General features: G+C 41.8%; 2 protein-coding genes and 1 long non-coding RNA gene across 4 annotated transcripts in view; 1 reads left to right on the forward strand and 2 right to left on the reverse strand.

Annotated features, from left to right (window-relative positions):
• crybg1a (crystallin beta-gamma domain containing 1a) overlaps positions 1–1,141 on the reverse strand; it is a 57,645-nt gene extending 56,504 nt beyond the window's left edge. The window contains exon 1 of the mRNA XM_034222340.1: positions 699–1,141. Within this exon, the coding sequence (XP_034078231.1) occupies positions 699–1,018 (320 nt within the window). The 5' untranslated portion in view covers positions 1,019–1,141. The remainder of the gene's footprint in view (positions 1–698) is intronic.
• Positions 1,018–7,534, forward strand: ccr6b (chemokine (C-C motif) receptor 6b). Of its 2 annotated transcripts, XM_034222346.1 has the most exons (3): positions 1,018–1,208; positions 3,731–3,814; positions 6,076–7,534. In XM_034222346.1, the coding sequence occupies exon 3, from the start codon at positions 6,085–6,087 to the stop codon at positions 7,180–7,182; it is 1,098 nt and encodes a 365-aa protein (XP_034078237.1). In that variant the 5' UTR covers positions 1,018–1,208; positions 3,731–3,814; positions 6,076–6,084; the 3' UTR covers positions 7,183–7,534. The 2 variants fall into 2 exon arrangements, with proteins under 2 accessions (XP_034078237.1, XP_034078236.1); XM_034222345.1 differs by lacking the exon at positions 1,018–1,208 and having other exon boundaries at positions 3,707–3,814.
• LOC117550056 lies at positions 5,174–6,426 on the reverse strand. Its single transcript, XR_004569563.1, has 2 exons — positions 6,136–6,426; positions 5,174–5,596 (listed from the first exon to the last, which is right to left on the reverse strand). It is a non-coding gene; the product is annotated as an uncharacterized LOC117550056 (long non-coding RNA).
• Positions 7,535–22,263: the final 14,729 nt, after the last annotated feature.

The following is a 22,263-nucleotide window of genomic DNA, read 5'->3' on the forward strand; positions in this document are numbered from 1 at the left end:
CTCCTCGCTGTAACTGTTTACCGCTCTCTGCAATTTTCAAACTTGACTAAACTAGCTGCAGCCACAGCTCACCGTGGTTGATTTGGTGCCAGGGGGGAAACGGTTGCTATGTGAGATGTTTTTACCCACACAATTCAGATCTTCCCTCAGTTCCTACAGCTTTTCATCTACTAGGATGGGTTAAATGCAGAGAACAAATGTCCCTGTGTGCTGTGTGCTCAGCATGTGTGACCATTAAAGAGGGTTTCATCCCTCCAATTCTATCTATCTCTATTTGGTGCTCTGGTGGGGGGGGGGGGGGGCATTAGCATTAGCATTAGAGAATGTAGGATTTTGTTTTGCACTTGTGTCCTTCAGCTCCCAGAGTCAAAAGTGATTATGGTCAAATGATACAATAATTATATTTGACAACATGTTTTATGATCAGGGGTCTTATTTAAAATTGTAAAAAAACAAAGTTCTGTCTGTATTATTTGTTGTGCTATTTCTGCAGGGACATTTTATTTAAGGAATAAAAACAATTAAAACAGTTTATGTTGATCTTTTCTGTCAATCAACTTAATGATTAGTCGACTAATCGTGCAGCTCTATGGTTATCATATTACATATCAGAATCTTATTATCAACTTAAACGACAATCCATAGCATCAAAACATGAAACAAAAAATGTAATACAAATAAACTAGTTTGTTTCTTACTTGTTGCTTTGGAAGCTGTCCAGTTCATCAGGGAAGAACACATCTCCTCCTGCTTCTTCGTTCTGCTTGGATTTCTTTCGTTTAATCTTAAACGACAACAGCCTCCTTGGCTTCTTTTCTTTCGGGGAAATGGGTAAAACATCCCCGGGCAGAGTGACGCTGTCTCCCGGGTTTAAGGGACCGAGGTTTGCCGGCAGAGTGTCCGACCTGTCCCGGAGGCTGGACGCTGCTACATCGGACCTTTTCCGCTCCTTGCTTTCTTTATCAGGTGATTTGCTTTTAAATAAGTTCTTTACTTTCAGGGAGCTAGACTTACTCATGGTGGCTGTTATTCAGAAAGTGCGAGAAGGAAAACATAACCATGAGGAGAGCTGTCCTACTTATAGCTGCTGAAGGAGTGATTCACCGGGATAACCTGCAGAGCAAGTTGCCGCGAGGCAGCAGGGGACATGCCCACACCGGTTGCGCATACCATAGCACGACATACATGCGCATCCATGGCTCCATCAGGTAAGATAAAAGTGCAGTAGAAGAAGAAATAAAACACTTCCGACTATTAACTTCAAAATAAAATGATACAAACACTCATATCGATTTATATAAACGAATGTTTTATCATTATGATACTAAAATACCTGATTTAAATCAAAAACAGTTGCTGATTGATTATCTGTCGATTAATATAAATCGAATGTTTCTACTTATAGCTCTCCCCAGAGCCAGAGTTTGATTGTAAATTGTAGTCTAGCTTGCCCTACTTGTTATAATATTCTATTTTTACATTGATGTAATTACCTATGGTAATTACTCAATCAGAACAATGCAACCAAGTTATTGGCTCCCTCAGCATGAAAACCTTATGCTTCACTTATAAAAAGTTCTGATGTCATCAGAAGAGAAACATTTCAAATTCATAAAAATGCTAAAAAATTATCTATATGAAGGTCCTTATAGAGGCATGATAGAATGCGTAATATCGCCTTGAATATGCAGTTAAACTTGTTTGAGATAAATAAGTGCTTCTTTTAAAGGAGCTGGGTGTGAGCTACTACAGGCATAATGAGGTTCAAAATAGAGACAAAGATCAGAGCAGGAGGAAATAGTTAGAAAGGCATGGCTATAGTGACCCACTAGGGGCCACAAATGGGTCTCCAGTGCTGGTTCTAAGTAGCCTAGTTTCCGCTATTACACAACAACACGTATAAGCTATTTAAACATGAATTCAAAATTATTTACCCGGGGATTGTTGGAATCAATTTGACTTATTTTGGATAAACATATGATCAGTGCTGGGGGTGATGGGAACAAATAACCAATTTAAACAACAAGGTAACCCAAGTAGTTAATTTGGTGTTTGAGCATGTCTTTTACAACCCTAAATGTTAAGCAAGTGACAATTTAGTGTGTGTGTGTGTGTGTTTAAGGTGAGAGACTTGATGTTTAGCATCCATGCACTACAAGTATACACTACATGTTATACAGTATACTGTATCAGCTGTATATGTTTATTGATGATTTACATAAAAAGCTTTTATTTTGAAAGCAAACGTTTTACAACCAGATTATTGCTTGATGCAGCAGGCTCTTACATATTTCAACACAAGCTTTGCAGTTAAGTCTAACAACGATGGAAACCTGCACTTTGCTTTAAATGACATCTTAACCCCCTGTGTGATTACGATGCCTTTATATGGGTGTGGATGTAAGTGTTTTTCTCTAAATGTAAGAGAGTGATACAAATTCAACCACATGGCTTTCAAGATTGAATTTATGATAAGGGTTTCAACGGTTTCAACCCAGTTTGAACAGTTACCGCCCAGGGGCCACTTAAGTGTAACAGGAAGCCAGTGGCCAGTTAATTAAAAAAACATAGCCATTGTCTATTTGTATTCCTTGTATGCACTCTGGGTTCTCATTCACTTTAAAAGTACCGATTATAAAAATGTTTTCTTATATATCAATTTATTTTCATTTTGAATCAGTAAATGGTGGGGAATCCAGCGTTCTAACCCTATCTCGCTGCCGTTCTGCCATAGTATCTGTTTTTTACTTTAAGAAAAACATTGGTTTTTCTTTTTCTCCTTAAAATCCCTAGAATCAGTGACATTGATTGTACCTGAATACCACACGAAGCTCATTAAACTGAGGCCAAAAAGTTCCATAAATAATAGCTGAGTTCAGATCCTCTATGCCTGAGAATGAGAACTTGAAAAAAGTCATCAGATCTAGCATCCTGTCAATATAAACATAGTATGGGTAGTTGTGATGTGACTTTTTACAACAGAATGGAAGTTAATGATCTACTATCTACTGAAATAGCAGCTCTACCTGCTGGTCATGTTGTGGAAAAGCACCTCATATTTTACTGTAATACACATTTACTTCATGTCAAACACATAACAAGTAAATGCTACAAAACTAATAACATTGACTTTTTGTAAAGGATTCATCAGGCTCAATCAGGGTTTGCAAAAATACTTAAAACTGACAAAATTGAAGCAGGCACAAGAAAATATAAGAAAATACATAAATAATACGTACAGGCAAAAACAAAATAACTGTCTAGCAAAGGGGAAGCACATTCTCCGAAAAACATACATTGAGGTTTGAGGGCATGAGAGAAGAGAGAGTTTCTGTGTGCAGGATGTTGGCATGAGTGAGTTTACACCTGTGACCAAAGACATAGAGTGAGAGTAAGGGAGGGCAGCCAACTTGTATTCAGTAGTTTGTAAAACTCTATTAAAAATGTAATTGATGAAGTGAAAACAAATCTACAGTAGTCGTTAAACAATTCTGTCCTTAACTTCAAGGCTGGACCTGTTGCGACTGAGCAGTCGGTGTGAATTGAGCGCATGGAAGCAACAGCAGGCAGAATGTCCCTGCATGTGTGACTTCAGAAAAGAGGAAGATCCCTGATGCACTTTACTCACACTGCAGCAGAGCCTGTGAGAACGCAGCTCTGCCTATATCCTTCTTCTTTTGATATTTAAAGCGCACATTATTAGTGACATACAGCCACTGACCTTTTTCAGAAGCAGCCTGGACACAAGCGAAGCTCCGGGAGGAAGATTTGTCTCACTCTGCTCAACCCAGAGAATAAATCATCTTTCTGCAAGGTAAGTGTGATCAGAATAGAAAATAACCTAATATAGAAGAAGTAAATATGAATCATTATTTGGTTTATTTGGTCACATTAGCCAGTTTGGAAACTGCTTAATGTATTTTCACCAGTGGTGGACAGTAACTCAATAAATGTACTATATTACTGTGCTTAGGTACAATTCTTGGATACATATACTTTACTTAAAGGTACTTTTTAATGCCGCTGAATTCTTCTACTCCACTATAATTTAGAAGCAAATGTTGTTATTTCTTTTTTAAAGATCCCCCTTTACTAGCTGCAACATTGAAGTGGTGAACACTAATGCATCAATAGTTTTAGTTCATTACAATGCAATACTTTTGTACTTTGAAATAAGTGATATTTTGAATGCAGGACATTTATCTGTAGTTAAGTATTTATACACTGTGGTTTAACAACTTTTAATTACATAAAATATTGTAGTACTTCCTCAAACTCTTATTTTAGGGTTTCTAAATGTGTTAATCCTTTAGAATAAACGTAAGTGTAAAAGTGTAAGGTCATGGTTTGTCCTTGACATAGTGTGTGTGAAGAATTTAAAAGCCTGAAACTGCACTGATTGATTGCTCACTTACAAAATGTATAATGTTTTTATTGAATCAAGTTTCACATAGGACAGACTTTTACAGAACTGTCAGTCCTGTAAACAATGGAAACGATATATGCAGAACTCTTGAAGTTCTCATACTGAGTTGCTAAACAAAAGGCTCATCTTTTCTCGTTCAATTATCTACTGTTAGTGTAAAACCATCCCTTCCTCATTGACCCGTATAATCTACTGTAGGAATTTGTGAGAAGTGAGAGTGCTGAAATGAGAGATATCATCACATTGTCATGTCTGTTCCTTATCAGGCTTTGAAAGAAGTAAGTGGAAGCACGCAACAGGTTTCTCACACGCTTCTATTTACATAAAGGAGAAATCCTGTGTTGGTGTGTATTATTTCATCCGTTGAAACAGAAACGTCTAATGCTGTCACGCAGGGAAAAACATTTTATTATTTATATCAAATACAATTAGGTTTGCTAGGCTTTACTGAGCTCCAGTGGTAGACAGGAAGTACATTTGCTCAGATATTTTACTTAGTATATTACATGTTCACAATTCTTGAAATATTGTGCCTTTTACTCCACTTCATTATTTGACAGATTTAGCTGTTTTGAAGATTCAGAATATAAATGCATGATGTAATCAAGAAATACATTATTATGTATAAGTTAAGACATATTATGTACAATATTTGAATAAATGTATTTAGTTATTTCCCACCACTGATTATAATTCTTCAACATTTATTATTGTGAAATGAGCCATTGTTCAGAAAGTGCACTCATATAATATATAGGTACATTTTTATTGCTGGTACTTTTACATGGAGTCAAACTTTAAATGCAGGATTCATCAAAAACATTTTTTTTGTGTTTTTACTTTATTTAAACTTGGGTATAGGCAACATTGGAGAACACAGCACGAGTAAACTAAAATGTTTTAATTAAAGAAACGGTAATTTCCTGTGAGAATCGTCAGAAAAAAATCAAAGATCTGTGCACCTCTCTTGTGAACCTGATACATTTTAGTGACCTCTGTACACTGACTGATGCTCAGAGACACATCTCAGATCCTTCACGATACAGATCTTATCAGCTTCTGGGATCAGACAAAGCACAAAGCAAACCCACTGCCTCCAGTGCATTCACTTTTTGAAATAAGGTCATTCACACCCAGAGGTAGAGCTGAACTAGAACGCCGGCTTTTTTCCTGTAAACAGAAGAAAAACCGGTGATGTGACTCATACCCAGTCCAAGTAATGCACACCTTGCAAATAAACTAGATTTGTGGTGGTACCGCTTTCCAGCTGAAGTCTTTCTTAGGGCACATTACTCATCAGTTTAAGAATAAATAAATGTGTTATACCTTTTAGTAAAGTCATATGTTATGATTAATAATACAGGTAGTTGCCTAGTGGAGGGAGAATTCAGATATTTTTGCTTGGTTAGAGTACAAAATAGTCAAAAAATACTCAATTACAAATAAAGGTTCTGCATTGAAAATGTTACTGGCAATATTTAAAGTGCGTTTTACAATTTGTACCACAACATCTTATTATCTTCTTATCTTATGTACTGACATTTTATTAAAATGTGACACCGAAATTTGTTTTGAAAATGTTGGACATTTTATAGCAGTCGCCTCATAATTAGTTGTTGGTGTAAATTGCAATTTATTTTCTTCTCCAGATCTAAAACATGGAGACAGACTACGAAAACGTCATTCTAGACTACGAAAACTTCACTCACGAAATGTTTGAGCCCTGCAACCTGGACCCCAACCCTGTGGACGTCCTCACCGAGACGTACATCCACTCCATCATCTGTGCCTGTGGTCTGATGGGCAACACCCTGGTAATCGCCACCTACATGTTCTACAAGAGAGCCAAGACCATGACGGACGTCTACCTCTTCAACGTGGCCGTGGCAGACCTGATCTTCGTGTTGGCTCTGCCGCTCATCATCTACAACGAGCAGAACAACTGGGCAATGGGCCCCGTGGCCTGCACGGTGCTGAGGTCAGCCTACAGCATCAACCTATACAGCGGCATGCTCCTGCTGGCGTGCGTTAGCGGCGACCGCTACGTGGCTATAGTTCAGGCTAAAAGGTCCTTCGGTGTTCGCTCTCGTGCTCTGATGATCTACAGCCGCCTCATCTGCTCAGCTGTCTGGGTGTTAGCCATGGCGCTAACTCTGCCCACGCTGCTCTACACCAAGCACATTGAAGAGCTCAATCTACATGCAGACGAACCCGTCTCTGTGATCTGTCAACTGTCTTTCGACAAGAGTGAAACGGCAAAGCTGATAAAGGTGGTGGTCCCCACCCTTCAGATGGCCATCGGCTTCCTTCTGCCTCTGCTGGTGATGGTGTTCTGCTACTCCTGCATCGTGGGCACCTTGCTGAGGGTGCAGAGCAGCCAGAGGCACAAGGCAGTGCGCGTGGTTTTGGCGGTTGTTGTGGTTTTCATAATTTGCCACCTTCCCTACAATGCTGCTCTGCTGAACCACACCCTGTCTCTTTTTAAGGAGAGGAATTGTACGTTGGAGAAGATTAAACTCAAATTTCTGGCCATTTCCAGGAGCGTAGCGTACCTCCACTGCTGCCTCAACCCCATCCTGTACGCCTTCATCGGGGTGAAGTTCAGGAGCCACTTCCGGCAGATAATGGTGGACCTGTGGTGCTTTAGCAAGAAGTACATCTACCCCGCACGCACTTCACGCGCAACGTCCGACATCTTCATTTCAGGGCGTGTCTCTTCAGAGGGATCCAACCACTTCACATCATTCAGTGCATGACACTGCAGTTTTACACAGCTTTCTAGTAATGCAAATGAACACGCTGCACTTCTTCTTTCCAAAGCTGCTGCTCTGCGAAGCTGTATGAAGGTAGAAGCATCTGTGTGCTTAGATACAAATATAACATGATCAAGATGGCTTCTCAAGCTAATAAACCCTCAACCTGTTGCTCTCTTGCATTATGTATGATGTTGAAAAAGTATTTTTATTAAAAAATACATTTTAAAAGTGTTATTCCTACATATTTTCCAGAACCATTATTACCTTTTCTGTTTACTATTTTGTTTTACTATTTTGTGTTTCTGATTGCATTATTCTGTAAGAATTTCTGATTAAACACTGTCTGAAAAAACCCCGTAAATTGTCACTTAATTTGATTTAGATTGTGAGTCCTCTCATAAAGCACTGCAAACAGAGTCTAATTTGATATCACTGATATAATCTCTTATCCATTGCATGAATAATTTTTTGTGGCATTAAATAAAGTTTGATGTGCATGATACTGACAAACAAGACATTTCATTAAAATGTATGTTTGTTAACCTCCTCTCTCGGAAACATTGTTGGTTAACACATTCAGCCACCATCTGTCCTTAAAGAAAATGAAAGAATACAAACAAAGAATATAAAAAATCCACTTCATCGCTCCCTTTAACTTAAGCTGATAAACTTGTCTTAGAAAGTGCATTTGTTCTTTATGGGGCAAAGACCCAGATTTCGAAATCCATCTGTACCCATGAAAGTCATTTCCTGTAGTTTTACTTCAGTTGTGTTAAATGCCACCACTTTGTTCCACTTTGAAGCTGTGAAAGTGGAACAACAGGCTTCTGGGGCACTGACCACAGACAGAAATCCACAGAGGTCCTAAAAGAGACAGTTTGGTGCACATGAACAATACCATGGAAGTCATTAATGCTCCAGTCTACTGCCGACCAGCTACAGATAACAGCATTGTTCACAACTGAGTATTTAATGACAAAAAACAATTAAGTGCTAAAATAGTGGAAGCTAAAACTTCCCTGGTCAGTTATCTTGAACCACTATGTTGTGTTTCAACATCTTTATTAGTGGTGTTAGTGTCCCATGATCACTTTATTATATTATATACTAAAGAAGTATTTTATTGGGCCCATGTTCTTATTTCTGCAATAGCAACATTGTGTACGGGTCATGGCGAGTATTGTATGCCCAAAGAGGGATCCTCTGTAGTAAGTCTTCATGATACTTTTATTCTTTTTACTGGGTTTGTAAACATTTAGATATTTTTGAGCCAAGAATTTGACATTATAATAGAACATTTAGAGGCAAGCAGAAATGATATGGAACTTAGCTCAGGTGAACCTCATATGCAAAAATAAAACTCATCTCCTTCACGCCTCAGAACTTTGTTACTGCATAAGAATAACATTTTTGCTAGAATATTACAATAAGCCATGAACAGACATTTTGTGAAGTTTGTATTTGAACATTTAATTGGCTGTATATCACAGCATTGATGAAGCTCAATTAAAAAAACACAATGTGACACCTTTACGTCACAAAGAAAAATGCATTACACCAACCACCACTTGAGGAGCTCCTTTTTCCTCCACTGGATGTCCTCAGTAAGCTTTGATGAGTTAATATTCTTTACTTGAGGAAATACTATCCTTTACCGTCTGGATGTTCCAAATGATAAATTGTATGGAAGGAAGAGCTCACCAGTTGCTAGTTAGTTCTTCTACTGTTCAGTTCTCCCAGCTTTAGAACCATCACACTTCGCTTTGATTTCTTTGTTCGACAATCCTCCCTCACTTTTAGGGATTTTAAATGTATGAGTTTTGCTGCATTAAAAAGGTTTACACTTGAATTTACACTTGTGGCTGGTGCAACACATGTTCGCACGTCTAAAAGAATCATTCCTAATACTATGATTTGAACAATATTGCACTGGTTAACAGTTCAATGTTTTAAACAGTGCAATGAAGTTGAACTGACTTCACTTGTATTTATTTTTCAAGACTTTTACCAAGTTGCTGGTCTAGGCCTACGATTTACTATTGTAACTCTGCGAAGTTAGAAATCTATTGACAAATTTGAACTTGACGAATGAATAACTCAAAAAGCAAAAGTTCCTACAACACAAAGAATGTGTCTTAACTACTGTTGTAGGTACAAAGACCTTTGAGGCTAATGGCACTGGAGCAAACCTGCCTGAGGTCGTCTTTTAGAAAAAACTAGACCGCCTCTGTGCATGCTCACTTTTCACTTGTGAATAAAATGGACATGTACCAATCAGAGGGTCAGTTGTTCGATTCCCAGTCCCTGTTGTCAACATGTACTTGGGCAAGATACTTGATAAAAAAACATTAAAATATATTCAATTTTACCCAACATAACAAATCCGTCAGGAAGAACGAAGGAGTCCCCAGTTCATGTTATGTCCCTGGTCTAGGGGAAACTAACAGAAATGCAACTGCCCACTTTCCCCACTCCAAAGAAAGATCTGCGACACAATGTAATAATCTAATTATCAGTTTGGCTTAACTTCGGACTTGAGCAACGTCAAAACAAAAAAACAAAACCTCTGACCTAAGCACCTACAATCTTGAGTAAACACATAAACAAGGGCTTCTCACTTCTACGACTGCTTTTAGTGCTTCAAAAATACCAAATGTAAACTTGCCAAAAGCCTACAGATCACAGAACATTCAAAGCAGAGTGATTGTCTTGCTGCTGTTCAAAAAGTGCTGATGTCATCAGGTGGACCAATCAGGAGTCAGACAGCCAATCAGCAGAATGAGCAGCACCTGCACACTCACACAGCAGTATGTGTTATATTTTTACTAAGATTCAATTAAAGTAACAAGGCCTGATGTTGCCTTACAATTATTGTTGAAGAATAATAACAGTCTCTTCCACACCGTGAGGCATACAACTTATTAAAAAACACAGGTATCTAAAAAAGTCAGATGGGTGTATCTTACTGTGGCTCCATACCTGCTTATTGTCACAGCACATGTTTATTTACCCTTATACCACATACTCCCAGCTGTTGACATTACCTTTTATGCACCAGGTACCTTGTCTTTTTCGGGTTTGGCTGTTCTCTTGCCTCTCGTACAGTTTGAGTGTAGCTTTGAGCCAGTTGCTAACAGAGGTTCACTGAAAGGAATTTCAGAACTTGACATTACACAATGTAAATCACTCAATCAAATTGATATTTCACTCGAGACCCATTTTAGACACATTAATGCCAGATGTGAACTACGGTTTAAACCCAACTGGATCTGGGCACAGTGTGGATACATCTGGACTCAGGATCTGTCTGAGCAGGGCGGAGAGGATCAGACCCAGCTGCAGGTGTGTTGGCACACCACCTGTCCACTAGGTGTCCTCAGTGAGCTGTCTCTGCCTCCAAATGACATACTGTATGCTGTGAGTCATGGCTCTGCAGCTGTTCCTTTTTAGGATAGTTTACAGCAGGAGCGTGCAAAAGGAAAACATATTTTTGGGGAAATAGCTAATAATTGATAGAGTGAAACCAAATAATATCAACATGTCATCCAGGCTATGTGGCTCAGTGGGTGAAGGGAGCACTGGTTCCATCCCCACTGCCGTCAGCATGCCGCTGTGTCCCTGGGCAAGACACTTCACCCCCAATTGCTCCAGTGGGGACTGCCCAGAGTATTGAGTGTATGTTAGTTGATTTGGGTAAAAGCGTCCAACAAGTGACATGTAATGTAAAATCCAAACTTTTACTTTTTTATTGCAGGTTTTTGCATGCCTACAACAACATTGTTAATGTACTGTACACCTGTACACCAACAATCTCACAGCACACTGCAGAACTCAAAAACACAGATGTCCCGTTTTACATGCTGTATGAATTAAAATGCCAGAATGTGTGGTGCAGTGGTGAAGAACAGGTGTTAGTGATAACATTAATGATGGCTCTGTTCCAGTGAGATGTCCTGGTAATATGTTATGCAAGTGTGCAAACTGTGGAATGCACACAAGTAATGTTTTTAATGATACATGTATTTGAAAAGGAAAATGTTGCAATGAGAAAGTTGTATTACTAATTGATGTGTTTACTGGTTTGAAAGCCTTGTGCATGGTACACCCACACAGGAGATTTCACTTTTTTTGGTTTGCTGAGTATGTATTTGACATACACCTTCATCATTATTTCATTGGCATGGAATCAAGTGATCACACAGAATGCCAGTGTAGCTCTGCCCAGGGGAGGAGAGGTGTTCAGGGGTTAATTTAACGTCCACATTTATCACATAGTGACTATCACTTTTCTGTTGATTGGAACGAGTCACCTGGAGCATGTGATGATGTCTTTAGGTGATATATGACCATCCATTTATCTTCTGAGAAACAATACCTTGTAAAATACCATTTTACTGTGATGATTTAGAGGCCCTTAAGCCTAGGGCTCATTCCAGATAACTCTCCGCTTAGTCTCACTGTATGGACGGACATGCTTTAACAAGGAAGCACTGGATGCCATCTTTGGCGCCGCAGTGACTATGAAGGGTTCAGATCCAAGAGGGGTCTTTTATAACCAAGATTGTATGCTCATCTAAACATCTGGAATTTGATAATGAAGCCACTCCTTTGACTCCGTAGCTTGCGATCACTGCTGAAGGGTTTTATTGCAGCATCCTCGTATAGTTTCTTGTTAGACCCTTTATACAGTATGGGATTCCAACTGGGCAGGGATTACTGCACTAAATGTGTTTGTGTTTACAGGGTTCCTGCAGGTTTCACCAACTCAAATGTAAGACTTTTTAAGACCTTTTTAAGATCACTTTGAATAGAAATTAAGACCTATTTCACGGCAAGAAAGTATGAAGGAAAATTGCTATGAAATAAGAAATACGTCCCATAATTACTTTCAAAGTAAATGTATTCACGTTCAAAATAAGAACGATGACTGAACACAACAGCTCACAGAACTGTGTTAGCCAAAAACCAGAAAAAAAAGAACTGCATAACCGTGAAATTGTGTGTGTGTGTGTGTGTGTGTGTGTGTGTGTGTGTGTGTGTGCGTGTGTGTGTGTGTGTGTGTGTGTGTGTGTGTCTGTGTGTGTGTGTGTGTGTGTGTGTGTGTGTGTGTGTGTGTGTGTGTGTGTGTGTGTGTGTGTGTGTGTGTGTGTGTGTGTGTGTGTGTGTGTGTGTGTGTGTGTGTGTGTGTGTGTGTGTGTGTGTGTGTGTGTGTGTGTGTATGTCTGTCTGACGAGAGCTAACTTCTGAGCTCTGCTCCCTTGGCTACAATCTTTCATCATTGCTGTTGTAGGATTGGTGTTTAGCTACGGCATTTAGCGTCCACAGCACCTCCACTTTTAGGGTTGAGGTAGACCCAAACGTCGCCCGGAGGGAGTGGTTGCGTTAACCGAGTATTTTTCGTCTATGACGGATTTTGTTTATCAATGACGGAAAAATCTGAAAGCAGTCTGTCATTTTGACAGATTAGAACAAATTCGGAACAGCGCAAAAGTTTCCCTGCTCCGGTGTTATGTCGTGTTATGCATGCCCTCCAAAAAGGAAATTATATAGTTTCCAAACCGTACTTTGCCGTACAAATCATTGAAATGTCTGGGCACTCTCGGCGGGCATGCATAACACCGGTGTCGGTACCATATGTGTTCGGGGTACCATATGTGTTCGGGGGCCGTCTCTTACCAATGACGTCACGCATTGTACGCATTGTGATTGGCTGTACGGTAATTTACCCAGGGGTGCTCGAGGGCAAATCACATCTACAGATCATGACGAACCGAATTGAAGTATTCCTATACTCCTAGCGTGTGAAAATGTTTGTGAAAAACATGTAAAGAAAACATGAAAACGGAGCAATGGCTGTACGCCATTGGCTGTACGGCAACTCAAGAGGACCATCATACACGGTCAAATTCCGAACATTTAAACATAGCCTACACTTCATTCTTTACTTTGTCCGTTATTATATGTAGAAGATATTACTTTTTTCTCCGTGATGTTGTTTCCATAGCAACAACTTCAAACAGGAAGTTAACCTAAATTACATTTAATAAAAGCGTCAGCTAAATGCAATGTAATGTAATGATCAAAAAAACCCTCTATACTCTAGACAGCGTCCCCGAGCACCCCTGGGTAAATGACCGTACAGCCAATCACAATGCGTGACGTCATTGACGTCGTGACGTCACTGGTAAGAGACGGACCCCGAACACATATGGTACCCCGAACACATATGGTACCGACACCGGCGCAACGGTGTGTGCTCTCGCTATCTGAAGTTTGGTTGCTAGGTTACTAGCTGGGTGTTCTCCGATAAAGGGCCGGGGGAGACAAAGTTAGTGATTACTGGTTCCATGTTGATTTATTTCAATATAAATTGTTTGGGGGAACTAAAAGGCATTCAAAGTGAATGGGAAGCGTCTCCGTTGAAGAACGCAACGCTGCCGTGTGGACGTGCCGTTAGCGCCGGTACGGCCTGTCCACACGGCGGCGTGCGTTAAAGCTTCAACGCTTCTTCCCATTCACTTTGAATGGGGTGACGTCACGCTTTGCCGAACTGCATTGTGGTTCCGTCGCTTTGCCTCCGTTGCTCGCTTCGAAAGTTGAGAAAAGTTCAACTTTTCAAGCGTCGACAGAAGCGCCAGCCAATCAGAACATATGCCAGTACAAGCACTAGCCAATCAAACCGCGTGCTTGTGTGTCCGGGGCGGGAGATTAATGTGATTGGTTGTTGGTCACGCACCAGACATGCCCACCGGCAAGCTTCAATTTGCACAGCGACGCTGCTGTGTGGACATTAGGGCTGAACGATATATCGTGTCATGGCGATAACCGGGATATGCGCATGCGCGATATTCACACCGCAGGGACGTGCGGTTTTATTAATTTTTTTTTTTTAGGACGTGCAATAACCTCTTAAGCACGGCGGTCCCCCCAGTGGACCCCCCCCCCCCCACAGTTTTTTTTCCAGACTGTGTATCAGGGCTTCTTAACATTTATGAAACTATTAATGTGTAGCACCAGATTAACGGGAATAATCTCAGCTAACTGAAGATATGAACAATTTTTACCAAAACAAAACACAAGGGTAATACCAAGCCTCTGAATTGGCACTAAGCGGAAAAATGCTAATGCACTTTAGCACAGAATTCAAAATAAAGATACCCTTATTACTTATCGAAACTGCACATACAATATATCCTATTAAAGCTGAGACTCCACAGATTATTTAAGTATAGTATCATCACTAAGCGATCCGATCTCGCGACAGGGGAAGCAAACACAGACATCACAACACGTACCTTTACGGAGCTTTTACGGGAGATCGTCTCACCGTAGCTGTCAATCTGATCAAAAGACGTGTTCAATGGCATTAAAACGAGAAAAAACGCGGCTGAATCGGTTGATCCATAGGTTACTAATGTATCTGTGGCTTTGAAGCAATTGTTTATAATCCATAATTCCATTTTAATGTAAATATCGGAGCACAAAAGTTAGCTGCTAATGGTAGCCACCAGAGTGTATGCAGCTTCCGGGTTTGGCTACGCGTCACTCTCACTCCTTATTTGTTCATATGTTGGTGTCTGGTTGGTGTGTGTAGAACTTCCCCTCGATTCCATTGGCTCTAGCAGTTATAAAGAGATTTCATTCGTCAAAATCGACCAAGGGGGGCCAGATATAGGAAAATCCACCCAAATGACCCCAGAAGTGGGTTTTTTTGTGCTAAATCTCTCTAAAAAGGTCAAATGTCACTTGTTTTGCATCAATCTTGATACAGGGTACTTATTATATGTTGTACTTTGGATTCCTAAAGCTTTTAGTCTCCTAACCCATCATCCAAGGGTAGTTTTCACTATAAGTAAAAAATAATTTTCGAATCCTTCATCCGGTTAAATATAGTTAAAAAAAACGCAATATATATCGCAGGGGGAAAAAAATCGCAATGTCAGTTTTTTTCAATATCGTGCAGCCCTAGTGGACGTTACGTTATGCCGTGTTATGCATGCCCACTGCACCTCGCGGGAGCGCGCACAGCGTAAAGCAAAAACTCCCAGACATTTCAATGATTTGTACGGCAAAGTTAGGTTTGGAAACAATATAATTTCCTTTTTGGCGTGCATGCATAACACGACATAACACCGGAGCCTCGCTGCGGGGAAGCTTTGGCGCTGTTCCGAGTTTGTTCTAATCTGTCAAAATGACGGACTGCTTTCAGATTTTTACGTCATAGTTTAAAGAAAATGGTCATAGACGGACCATTTTCGGTTAACGCGACCTCTGGTCTGATGTGTGACTTCTCCAGACTCTCCACCTTTGTTCTGAGGAAGAAAACATCAGAGCCATGTTTTTCAGTTTACATGACTCATTTCCTCCTTAGTTGACAGAAGTAATGCTAATTGTAGATTTGCCTAGCTGGAAGTGTTTAATGTAGACTTGACACCCAATTAGAAATTAGAGAAATTAAGAGGACACTTATCGTTTAGCACTTTTCCTACAAGAATATTGTGAGTAAGTACTCAGTTACATTCCCCTTTAGCTCCTTTCCCAATGGAAGTAGCTAGCAGCATTAGCTTCACAAATCGGCCCATAGCAAAGTCGCTCAATTGGAAACAAATACAGCCGCTTCATAGCTTTAAGTAAAGTTAATGCATTCATGTAAAAGGGGTTTCATGCTTACCTCATCGTTATACAATTCTACAACAGGTCGCTATAGCCTAGCTTATTAGCTAACCTATTTAATGTAAGCAGTTATGTAGCATTAGCTACTAGCGATAAACATAGAACAGGGGCAAACAGCAGTCCTCAAAGATTATAATTTGTAGCACGTCACTCCTCAGAGATGTTTTACATAGGTTGAATTCCCCCAATAAAAATCTTTGCGCATGTTTTGATTTAGCTGTGTATCCAAAGCGATTCTCACTTTGTTAGTTAAGTAATGCATTTTTGACACCTTGAACTTAAATATCCTGGGATGTCCTATATACCCTTAGTGGCTTGGCCAAGTAGAATATTGTCTATGATATCTTTCATTGAGGAAGATATGGATGTTTTGCTGTTTTTGGCGCCGCAGTGGGTGTGCATGTGTTTGTGTGTGGACATACATTCCTTTTGTGTGTCAGGTTGGCTTCCCCCATTAGCTAGCACATTTCAGGGCCAAAGGAGAGCTGATTAGGGGTCCTGGCAGCGAGGGGATTATCACGCTGGGTCAGACTGTACCCTGCATGGTGTCCACTGAGGAATGCAGGCAAATAAACCCTATCAGTCCGCCAGTCAGTCGGCCACGCAGAGAGTCATCCCATCTGCCAGTCAGTCATCTGCCAGCAAGGCAATCAGCCAGTCTTCACATGAGATTAGTTTAGCTTTCTATCAGCAACAATTATTGATTAGGAACTTTGTGTTCTCCTGAACTCACTGCCTGGCTCTCACACACATATCCAACATGATCATATATTTGCTGGATGACATAGAAGAAACCCTACCTCTTATCTGCTGACCTGTTTTGTCTATTTTTCAGCAAACAGTCCCTTCTGTTTGGGCAATTATGGTTATTAGACCTTTGAAAGAAGTTTGGTATTTTCATATGGGGGAGAAGGTCCCGCCAGGGGGAGAGGGGTTGAATGTAGCACTCAATATGATGCCTGGTTCAACTCAGTCTCACGGCATTTCGTGTTATAGTCACAACATTTAATCTATTGATTCGTGTTCACCAACACGACTTTCCCCTTTTTTTCATGTCACACAGAACGATTTTAAAAGCAATGTATTTCTATTGGTAGTAGGCTTGTTTAAGACGAGCGAGACCAACGCAGACCTGCGCAATTGCGATCGCCGTCTTGCTAGTGCGTTGCATGATGGTTAGTCATTTTGTCCGACTTGCTCTGGAGGCTCGCCTACATGAGACGTTGAAATCTTGCGGGACAAAGACGCCCGCAGACTTGAGAGCGAGGCGCGGCGGTGTAGTTTCTCTCCACGGGCTGCGGAAGCGAAATGCTTGATGGGAAACGACTCGCTGGTATCTCGAGCTGAGCGCTCATTGGTGGTTTTTACCCCGTGCTGCTGATGAAACTCTCCAATTGGCTCCGCAAAAGTTTGTTGTTGTTTTGTGTCAGTTTTACGTCGCCACTTCCAGTCACATTTTTCATAATTGTTCCACAATGTTTATCATCATGAAATTAATATCTATATATTTTATACTATACTTGCACTTCTTACCGTTTTCCCAGAAGCTAATATAGATGTGAGTATCATAGAAAGGAAAAAAGAGTGGCAAATAAATGAAGTGGGAATTAAAACGAGTACCTGAACGAAAAGTATTACAATTACCTCAAAATGTATTCAGATGGATCTAAGAAGCAAGAATGCGTGGGGATAGGTGTGTATAGACCAAAATATCAATCTCAAAACGAGTGTCACATAACTTATCAGTTTATACAGCAGAAATACTCGCAGCAATTATTGGGCTGCAATAGGTTGAAAAGGTCAGATAGGGTGGTGAAATGCACAGACTCACTATCTGCTTTGGAAAGCATACAGTCGACAATAACTGTTAGAGAAGATTTAATTATTGAACTTAACCACTGCTTATTGAGACTTCAGAGAAGGGGAATCTATGTCCAGTTATGTTGGGGGCCTGCACATGAGGGGGTTCAAGGGAATGAGCATGCTGATAAGTTAGCAAAAGATGCGTTACAGAAGGATAGCAATACCAGTTTCACTTGGAAAAGGAGAAGGAAAAGCAATAATTAAGAAGAAGGGTATGGAAATATGGCAGAAAAGGTGGGAGGAAGATCAGAAAGGGAGGAGATACCACAAGTTACAAAAATCAGACATAATAAAGATCTATACAGAAAGGAACAGACGGGAGGAGATCACAATCACTAGACTCAGACTGGATCATACAGGATTAAACGGCACAATGTTTATAATGGTAAAAAGCGAAGTTGAAGAATGCAGGGGGTGTGGAGTGAAAGAAAATGTGGAACACATCATATTACACTGCAACATGTACAAAACAGAAAGGGAAAAACTAAGACAGGGTCAGAGAGGCAGGAAGGGAGTGGAGCCTGATGGGGATACTGGGAACAGAAGGTGAGGGGGTAAGAGCTATCGGGAAGGCCATTCTTAAGTATTTGAGTGAAACAGGATTGATTGGAAGAATTTAAAACAACGCACATACAGTGGTATAATTCCACAAGTGGTGATAGGATGATATGGTGATACACACTCTTGTACAGTAGGTGGCGGTATGCACCTTGAAGTTGTTTGCAATCCACCAAAAACCGAGAGAAGAAGAAGAAGCCGACTCCGAGTATGCTTGCTTGGTAGCACATGTCTGCCGAGCATCTTGCTTCAGAAGCGAGGCAAGAATACGGCATTCGGAAAACAAAGGGTGTTTCTCAATCGCGAGTACGCTTGCTTGGTAGCACATGTCTGCCGAGCATACTCTTACTTCAGAAGCGAGGCAAGAATACTTCCTGGCATTCGGAAAACAAAGAGTGGAACAGGCGAGCAAGTGTGCAGGTGTGCGTCATATGAGAGGCCCCGCCTTACATTTTCCACCACAGATTTGGGGAAATTGGTCCGTGCGCAAAGCATTGTGGGGATTTTAAGACCGCGGAGTCTACACATGTGCAGCCTCGAAATGTCTCCTAACGAAGTACGCCGGGCTCGGTAGATTTCCAAGTATGCTGGACATTGGAACAGTACTTCGGCGGCACTCGATGACGTAGTATGCTTGAAATAGTGGCTCTGCAGCAGCTTTACTCGCGATTGAGAAACACCCCGAGAGTCCGATCTGTCCGACTTCAGGCGAGTTTTTTGAGACCTCCCCCGGCTGCAATCGGCTATTCTCGTCTACTTTCGAGGCGAGACGCAGCTAGTCTCAAACAAGCCTAGTGTGTTTCGTGCCTGCAACACGTATTTTTGTCCGGTCGGGTCTTGGAAGCTGTGTGGTTCATAAAAACATGTTCTTACTCAATATCAAGCCATGATTATTGTTTTTAATTTTAAATCATATAATGTCGGACTATTTTTGCTGTCAATGAGGAAAATAAATGGGGCTCAGATTCTCAGAATACTGAAATTTGTATTTTTTAAATCTTTTTTTCTTCTAATTTGTTATTCTTTTCTAAATAACACACTGTTATTTACTCAACAATAACACATAATTATCCTTGTTTTTATTTATTTGTTTAATTCTATAATCTCTGGCATTTTTGGTGTCCGTCAGGAACTGAATTTCAAGATAAAATAACCGGAAACAGACGTAGGCCTATATGGGACATTTCGAGCATCATTGCGATACATACCCACTGAACTGATTACCCAAGATCCTCAGCTATGGTTTAAGCTCGGTGATTGGATGTTTTAGCCGCAATGCCCATTGGGATATGGTGTTAATGCGATATGAAATCGGAAAAAAAAATCGGAGTTAGGATGGCCGAAGACACTACACTACCCATAATCCTCAGCTATCGTTTGGAACTACAGTCCTGTTGCTTGACAAACCCCCTGATTAGTCCTCAAGCTCTGTGATTGGATGTTGGAGTGGCAGTGCGACAAGGTTACGCTGAGCGTCAAACAGCTCTTTGAAATGGAACGAAACCACGGCTGCACGGCAGACTATCCAAAACTGGACTTGGACGGGTCCAGCCCAGCCCAGCCCAAGCCCCCCCCCCCCCCAGAATTACACATGCTGGCTATTGTGTGTTTCGCAACATGTTCTATGGCACATCTCTACATGGGAAATGTAGTTTTAAAAGACGTTTTCGTATTTCCCACAATTAGAAGTTGCCAATATTAAACTGTGTACATCCCTGGAGGTTTAGGGGATACGAAACACATTGGTGTTATCAAATTTAAAACATTTAATTAATAAATGGGTGGAAATTGCTTGTGTCCATAATGGGCAGCATTAATATATACCCACATGACAGCTAAGGTCAGAAGAGCTTTATTTAACAGCTGGTCTTATGTCTGTGACCCCTCCTGTTGTTCATTGAAAAGCCTGAAACATGCACTTGTACAGGTTCAGAGGCACATTTTGCAAATATGGCAGTATAGCCATCGATCATCTTAAGATAAGATAAAAGATATACTTTATTGATCCCAAGTTGGGAAATGTTTTTGTTACAGCAGCATGTATTATTTTGTTCTACTCCACTACAATTCAGAGGTTAACCTGGTATTTTTACTCCACAACATTTATTTTAGTTACTTTGCAGATTCTGATTAATGATCCATCCATCCATCCATCTTCGCCCGCTTATCCGTGGTCGGGTCGCGGGGGTAGCAGTTCCAGCAGAGAGCCCCAAACTTTCTTTTCCCTGGCGACATCAACCAGCTCTGACTGGGGGATCCCAAGGCGCTCCCAGGCCAGCGAAGAGATATAATCCCTCCACCTGGTCCTAGGTCTACCCCTTGGTCTCTTCCCAGCTGGACGTGCCTGGAACACCTCCCTAGGGAGGCGCCCAGGTGGCATCCTAACTAGGTGCCCGAAACCACCTCAACTGGCTCCTTTCGACGCGAAGGAGGAGCGGCTCAACTCCGAGTCCCTCCCTGATGACCGAAATTCTCACCTTATCCCTAAGGGAGACACCAGCCACCCTGCGGAGAAAACCCATCTCGGCCGCTTGTATCCGCGATCTCGTTCTTTCGGTCATGACCCATCCTTCATGACCATAGGTGAGGGTAGGAACGAAAATGGCCCGGTAGACAGAGAGCTTTGCCTTCTGGCTCAGCTCCCTTTTCGTCACAACGGTGCGGTAAAGCGACTGCAGTACCGCTCCCGCTGCTCCGATTCTCCGGCCCATCTCATGCTCCATTGTTCCCTCACTCGAGAACAAGACCCCGAGATACTTGAACTCCTTCACTTGGGGTAAGGACTCATTCCCTACTTGAAGTGGACAGTCCATCGGTTTCCTGCTGAGAACCATGGCCTCAGATTTGGAGGTGCTGATCCTCATCCCAGCCGCTTCACACTCGGTTGCGAACCGATCCAGTGAGTGCTGAAGGTCGCAGACCGATGAAGCCATTATAACCACATCATCTGCAAAAAGCAGTGGTGCAATCCTTAGTCCACCGAACTGCAGACCCCCTCCCCCATGACTACGCCTCGAAATCCGATCCATGTATATTACAAACAGGATTGGTGACAAAGCGCAGCCCTGGCGGAGGCCAACCCTCACCGGAAATGGGTCCGACTTACTGCCGAGGACCCGGACACAGCTCTCGCTTTGGGAGTACAGCGATTGGATGGCCCTGAGTAGAGACCCCCTCACCCCATACTCCCGCAGCACCTCCCACAGTAACTCCCTGGGAACTCGGTCATACGCCTTCTCCAAGTCTACAAAACATATGTAGACCGGATAAGCGTACTCCCAGGCCCCCTCCAGGATCCTTGCGAGAGTAAAAAGCTGATCCGTCGTTCCACGACCAGGACGGAATCCGCATTGTTCCTCCTCAATCTGAGGTTCGACAATCGGCCTGACCCTCCTTTCGAGTACCTTAGAGTAAACTTTCCCGGGGAGGCTGAGTAGTGTGATGCCTCTGTAATTGGCACACACCCTCTGATCCCCCTTTTTAAAGGAACCACCACCCCGGTCTGCCACTCCTTCGGTACTGTTTCCGACTTCCACGCAACGTTGATGACGTGTCAACCATGACAGTCCCTCAACACCCAGAGCCTTCAGCATTTCCGGGCGGATCTCATCCACCCCCGGGGCTTTGCCACTGTGGAGTTGTTTGACGACCTCAGTGACCTCCCCCCGGGAGATTGGTGTTGAGCCCCCGACATACTCCAGCTCTGCCTCTAACATAGAGGGCGGAGTTGTCGGGTTCAGGAGTTCCTCAAAGTGTTCCTTCCAACGCCCTAACACTCCATCAGTTGAGGTCAACAACGTCCCATCCTTACTGTACACAGCTTGGATGGTTCCCTGTTTCCCCCTCCTGAGGTGTCGGACAGTTTTCCAGAACAACTTTGGTGCCGCCCGAAAGTCCTTCTCCATGTCTTCTCCGAACTTCTCCCACACCCGCTGCTTTGCCTCGGCCACGGATGAGGCTGCTGCCCTTCGGGCCTGTCGGTACCTT

This window comes from Gymnodraco acuticeps, unplaced genomic scaffold (genome assembly GCF_902827175.1).
Source record: "Gymnodraco acuticeps unplaced genomic scaffold, fGymAcu1.1, whole genome shotgun sequence".
Lineage (NCBI taxonomy): Eukaryota > Metazoa > Chordata > Actinopteri > Perciformes > Bathydraconidae > Gymnodraco > Gymnodraco acuticeps.

What these genes read in the sequence shown, in the direction of transcription:
- ccr6b (XM_034222346.1), top strand. Translation starts at nt 6,085, where the DNA reads ATGGAGACAGACTACGAAAACGTCATTCTAGACTACGAAAACTTCACT.